Source organism: Wasmannia auropunctata, unplaced genomic scaffold, assembly GCF_000956235.1.
Source record: "Wasmannia auropunctata unplaced genomic scaffold, wasmannia.A_1.0 LD335158.1, whole genome shotgun sequence".
In the NCBI taxonomy this organism is placed as follows: Eukaryota; Metazoa; Arthropoda; class Insecta; order Hymenoptera; family Formicidae; genus Wasmannia; species Wasmannia auropunctata.
Genome location: NW_012027732.1, coordinates 22,015 through 28,244, shown reverse-complemented (window position 1 = coordinate 28,244; position 6,230 = coordinate 22,015). Strand labels below are relative to the sequence as shown.

Below are 6,230 nucleotides of genomic sequence, written 5' to 3'. Positions count from 1 at the left end.
TCCAATAATATTACATCGAGTGATTACAACAACCAACAGACGTTTCGACCTATATTAGGCCATTTTCAATGTTAAAATCTTCTCATTGTATAATTAAGTCGGTGAATATGAGAGAATAAAAAATTAACACTTATTTACCATCTAGGAAATATAGTTCAATCCAAATCCACTAAAATGCATCATAAGCTCGATTGTGCATATGCGTTTTAGTGGATTTGGATTGAACTATATTTCCTAGATGGTATTTAATAAGCGTTAATTTTTTATTCTCTCATATTCACCGACTTAATTATACAATGAGAAGATTTTAACATTGAAAATGGCCTAATATAGGACGAATTATAGGTGTGAAGTCAAAATTATGTAATGAAATATATGGAAGAAATGTCTCAATTATCGTCAAATGAATTAACTTTGTACGCTCGCAATCAAAATATCTAGTCAAAAGCGATTTTTGTATGTAAAAATTAATCTCGATCGATACAGTCAATTCAATGTCGATTGACCAAACATTTCTGCAGGCTGGGGATGCATTCCTTTGCCTGCCGCTATTGGACATTTTTTTGGAAGTTTTTTTATTTTCTTAAAATGCATTATCATAATTATAACAACATCATATGTTTGCATGCATATATCAATCGCGCACATTATAGCGCGCGACAGTGCGTCGCACGTTAAATTATTATCATATTTGTTGGAATAACGACCATCTCAAAATTACCCAAATAATTGTAAGTATAACTAATTTGCGAAATACCAACAACCGACTAAAGATAATTGCAATATTATTATACCGTATAATAAGAGAAAAAATAATAAACGTGAAAGATACAATTAGAAATAAAATAAACAAAATGAATAATGTTTGCAATATAGAAATTTTTGGATACTTACCGTAATTATCGTCTAATTCGCTCGTTCGTTCGTAGGCACCACGTGATTACGCTAGCAACGATCGTAACAGAAAAAGCGACGAGCATCGCGTATATGAGTATTAAGTGTTGCCGGAGAGTAACGTGTTTGCCGCGATTATCCTCTCACTGTACGTTCCTCTCATTAACATCTTTTCGCCAAACCGCGACGCTCAATCAGACTATAATTAGCAGAAAGTAATTTGCATGAAATTATTTTTCTCAATACATATTGCATTCTTTAATTTCATGCAAATTATCATATCAACTTTTCCTTTCAATTCTTCTCTAAACTTCTTTATAGGATTTTCAAGGGTTTAGTAAAGATATCTGCGCATGCAATTATATATTAGTCGAATAATATTTATAACTACATATTAATTATTTTCTTTCAAACAAGATCATAAAAATCTGTACTTATATATATGTATAACTAATTATATTGTGCTTTGATTTCAGTTATACATATATATAAGTACAGATTTTTATGATCTTGTTTGAAAGAAAATAATTAATATGTAGTTACAAATATTATTCGACTAATATATAATCTTTTATTAATAAAACGTACTATACCGTTTGCAATTAATATCATCGTCGCTCTGATTATCTATGTACATTTGATTTATGATAATTATTATGTTAAAAAGAGAAGAGAAATTGGTTCGAAAATAACTGAAAAAATTAAATTTGATAAATTCGATTTATACATTCCTATATATTCTTCATGTATTCAATTGCTCATGAATTAACATTATCTTTGTGCGTATATGTCATTAATACAGAGAATACGTTTTAGTGCAGAGTTTCAGTATATATTGGTTCTAGCTACGTGAAGATTGATTATTTTCCGTCTGATCTGTCATCACGTTAAACTGGTTACCATTAACATACTGTTCTTCTGGATACTGTGAAGTATCATATTCGTCGTATTGATTTTGATCATGCCCCATCATGTAAGCTTCCATGTTTGAACCGTTCGCTGCGTATTCTTCGTTATTCGCTTCTCCTTGCTGCTGATACATCCCTGCAGCGGTTTCCATTGTATTCGATACAAAGTTATTTTGATCACCCGACAAACCTGCATACAAGTCGCCGTGCATCTGTAGGTCATTTCTCTTCGTCGCGTTCGAATACTGCATTTCTGACTCTTCGCTCGTTACTTGTTGACTGCTTGCGGTATCGTATCCCTGATGTACCATTTGAGCATTGACTGGTAACCCGTTCGTATGCGGCGAGACTACTGAATCCATCGTAGCGTTATAATGAAAAGCTCCAGTACCATCGTTAGCTTCCATAGCAATTCCTTCTGAAAAATTATCCTTAATCAGGTCACTCAACATTCGTTATGTACGTGCGAGTTAGAGACGTTTGCGTGCAGTGAATTAATTAAAATTATTAATACCTGCATGACTTACAAGGCTGCCTTGTATTTTACTTGACAAGTGTTCTATGTTGCTTTGTAAGTCGGCCATTTCTTCCCTGTGTGATAAACGAGTAAACGAGTTTAACAGATACGGGGTTAAAAGTTATAAGTTTGACTATTAGCGGAAAATCAATATGTCACATCGAGCGTAATAATGTAACTTGTATTAGGACACACACTCGAATCTCGCTATTACTGTGCTGATAGAGATGTTTTGGAGGTGTCAGACTTCTTTTTCGGAATTACTTTTACTTTTAGATCAACCTTAACGGTACGTTTCTTGCTCGAAGGCGAAGCGGTTTGCCCTGCAACCGTTGTCACATCTCTCTCAACGACCCCCTCTGTCAACACAGAATAGCCCCATATATAAATATATATATATATAGTGAGAAGAAGAAGTGGTGCATTCCTATCCTGGCGAAAATTTTTCTTAAAATTCTTCATGTAATTTTTTTAGAATTTTTATATAAATTTCTAAATTCTTCAGAATTCCTATATGATTTTATAATTTTTTTTTAATTTCTCAACTTTGCTATATAATTTGAAATACTTTTCAGAAATGCTGAGAAAATCTACATCTTTTCTAAAAATTGTTATAAAAATATATATATGAATTCTGAAATTTTCTAAGATTTCTCATTCTATACTTTCTGCAGAAGAAAAACTTATAAAATCTGAAAATGTTAAAAGTATTATTTAGAGATCTTCATCAAATGTGAAAAATTCTTAAAAATATTAAAAGATATTATAAGAATTTTTTTCACCAGAGTATCTACTAATTGGAAAATCGCGTAATAAACGCACGCGCAACAATGGGTGTTAATAAATCAATAATGAATCAAGCTACGCTTCTTCAGGGTCTGATTAATGAGAATTAACTATAAAGCTAAGTAAACGTCTGACAGCCTGAAGCTACGTGCGTTATATCTTTCATTCGGTTTCCGCAAGTCGGACTAAGAATATACTTGTGTTTAAGATTGTTAGCTTCCAAACGCTGTGTGAGAGATTGGCATTCGGCGGTCAATCTCGAGACGAGCGTGGCCTGATTACTCAGGGCGTCTTCTAGGCCCGCCACCGTGGCAGCTGCGAAATTTGGTTGCCTTGGTCAGCGCTGTTAGCGATGTTATTTGACTTAAATCTCAATTACTCCGCCTATGTTAGGCATATATAGTGTCAGGCGCATGCCGATTTCTCACACATAAAGACAAATACTCTTAAGTCAAAGTCATTGTCAACAATTAATAAATAACACTTTTCACGGACAATATATACCTAACATAGGCATACCTAAGGCGATATCTTACCATGTTTAGTCTCCATATTCATTATCATGGATGTTAATTCCTTCTCGTTTTCCAATCTAGGCGTAATTTCGCTACGATTCTCTTCGGATCGTACAATTTTACTCATACTGATCTGAAAACGTACATACAATATTCAAACTTTATTTCGCATCTCAATGAAATTTCTTACTTCAGTAATCCTTTTAATTTTTTAATTATAATCAAATACCCGGAAAAATCCCCGGAATAATCTCCCGTATGAATCGAAACTATTACAGTTTGTGCCGCTAAATATCACGAATTTATTACAATATATTAAATATATGAAATAGTAGCTGCCATGTGATATATATGTATATAATATATATATATATATATATATATATATAAAATATAAGAGAATAAAATTTCACGAATAGATATTTTTTTAATATCGTTATTTCTATATGATAAAAAAGTCACCAAAGATTGCAAAAAGTTTTTTAATATGATCTCATTGTAATATATATATATATATATATATATATATATATATATATACATATTAAAAAAATATCTATTCGTAAAATTTTATTCTCTTTTAAATAAACCTGCTCAAACTTTAATTGAGAGTGTCATCATAGTGCTTTTAAGCAATTAGCTTCTAAAGATAATTTTATTAGAAAAGTTAAAAAAAATCCATACAAAATAAAAAATAAATGCAAATATTATTCTTTTACCCAACCAATTCCGGAAACCTTTAGATATACACTTCATCGCGTATTATCTACTTGATAATATTACGATAATATTAATCGATTAAAATGACTGCATTCAAGCGATATTTACCTCTTTTTCTAAAGATGCTATTTGCTCCGACAGTCGTAGATTTTCTCGTCTGCAATGTACCAAATCGGCGTCCGCTCTTTCCAGACGCTGCTTGTACGAATTTATTTCTGCCTGGAATCTGCTCTGCTCTTGACGAGCCTGCCTGTCGCTTCGTTCAGCCGCCAGTTTACCGGTCAAGACTTCTTGCTCCGCCGCGTCTTTCTCGCTTAACGCTTGATTCAAATCACTCTGCAAGGTGGCTAAACAGCACGAGAATATTTCTTCGTTTACATTTTTAAATCGCACATAATTAGATCTCCCGAGACTGTTGATATTTACTGCATATAATATATAAGCTCATTAAATCGAGCAACATAAACTTACATATCTTATTTTGCAGCTCTTTCTTCAAATTGTCCATGGCGGTTTGTTTCTGAGATAATTCTCGTCTCAATTCATTTATCTCTCGCCGCTGTTTCTCGGATTCCAATTGCGATTTGTTGGTCGTCTCCCAATACGTCGCAATGTCAGCGGTGAGTTGCTCGATTTGCTGATTGTATCGACGCTCCACTTGCTGCCTCTCTTCGGTGATGCGTCTGTTCGCGTCCTGGGCCGCCTCCCGTAACTTTTCATGCTGCCTCTCCAGCTCGTCCTTTAATCTTCGAATCTCCATTTCGCTCTGGTTCCTCTCAAACTCGATCTCATGCCTATCGTCCATAGACCGTCTCGCTCTATGCGTCGCCTCGGTCTCTTTGTCTCGCGCGACCGACAGCAGCTTCTGCGATTCTTCCAGCTTCATCTCAGCCTCATACTTGGCGCGTAGAGCCTTATCCAATTCGGCCTTCAATTCGGCATTGCTCTCGCTTGAACCACCCTCGGATAAACGCTTCAAATTCACCTGATTCTCCTCTTGCGCCTTTCGTAACTCCAGTTTGGCCTGGGTCAGTTGTGCCTCTAACTCGCTAATTCTCGACTCGAACATTATACTGGGTCCTTCCAAGGCTTTCTCCCGTTTGCATTCCAACCGTGTGCCGTTGTCTGCAACTGCATGATCGCCCGTGTCACCCTGCTTGTGACATTCGTGATTCGACACACAGCGATCTTTATGGTCTTGCAGAACGCATTTGGACAATGCAACTTGATTCCTGCTGTGCAACGCATCGTTTTCGGCTACGACCTACCATGGTAATTGAATAACAAAATTTCTCTCATTACATCTCCTTTTTCTACTCATCATTATATTTTAATAACTTGGATATACTAGCTTGAATACTACTTAAATACTTCAATATTTTAAAAATATTATACCTCGCGAACTTTACTCAACAGATTGATCAGCTCATCTCTACAGTATTGAGATTCTCGTTCCAGTTGTTCGATATAATCCTCCTGCCGTTCGATGAAAGACGTCAACTCCGGAGGAATGGATTGAAGATCGGCTCTCGACAATGCTATATTACTGTACGCCTTTGACGACTGAATAGTTTTCGAGAGAGGTGGAAAGGTATTTAAAGCTGCGTGTCTGGAGAGATCCTTTCTTCGGAAACTATCGCTAATCATACTTTGATCATCTGTGTCCTCTCCAGATTCACTAATTCGCGGATTACTGCTTTTGTATATACTCCGAACACTTCGCTGCTTTCTGTATACAAATTATTTTTATTTATCTTTATTTTCTCAATATCTCAAATAAAATATTGAAACAACTAAAATGAGAGAGAAAACGCCAACATAAATAATTTAAAGTAAAAAATTTAAAGACAAATTTGAGAAAGAAAGGGAGAGAGAAAGAGAGAGAGAGAG

General features: G+C 34.9%; 1 protein-coding gene across 1 annotated transcript in view; it reads right to left on the bottom strand.

Moving 5' to 3' along the window:
- Positions 1-6,230, bottom strand: part of LOC105457725 — a 22,476-nt gene that overhangs the window by 12,765 nt on the left and 3,481 nt on the right. The window contains exons 3-9 of the mRNA XM_011702562.1: positions 5,736-6,069; positions 4,812-5,604; positions 4,449-4,687; positions 3,642-3,753; positions 3,303-3,420; positions 2,317-2,393; positions 1,739-2,220 (exon numbers count right to left, since the gene is read on the bottom strand). Coding sequence (XP_011700864.1) covers positions 1,739-2,220; positions 2,317-2,393; positions 3,303-3,420; positions 3,642-3,753; positions 4,449-4,687; positions 4,812-5,604; positions 5,736-6,069 — 2,155 coding nt within the window. The remainder of the gene's footprint in view (positions 1-1,738; positions 2,221-2,316; positions 2,394-3,302; positions 3,421-3,641; positions 3,754-4,448; positions 4,688-4,811; positions 5,605-5,735; positions 6,070-6,230) is intronic.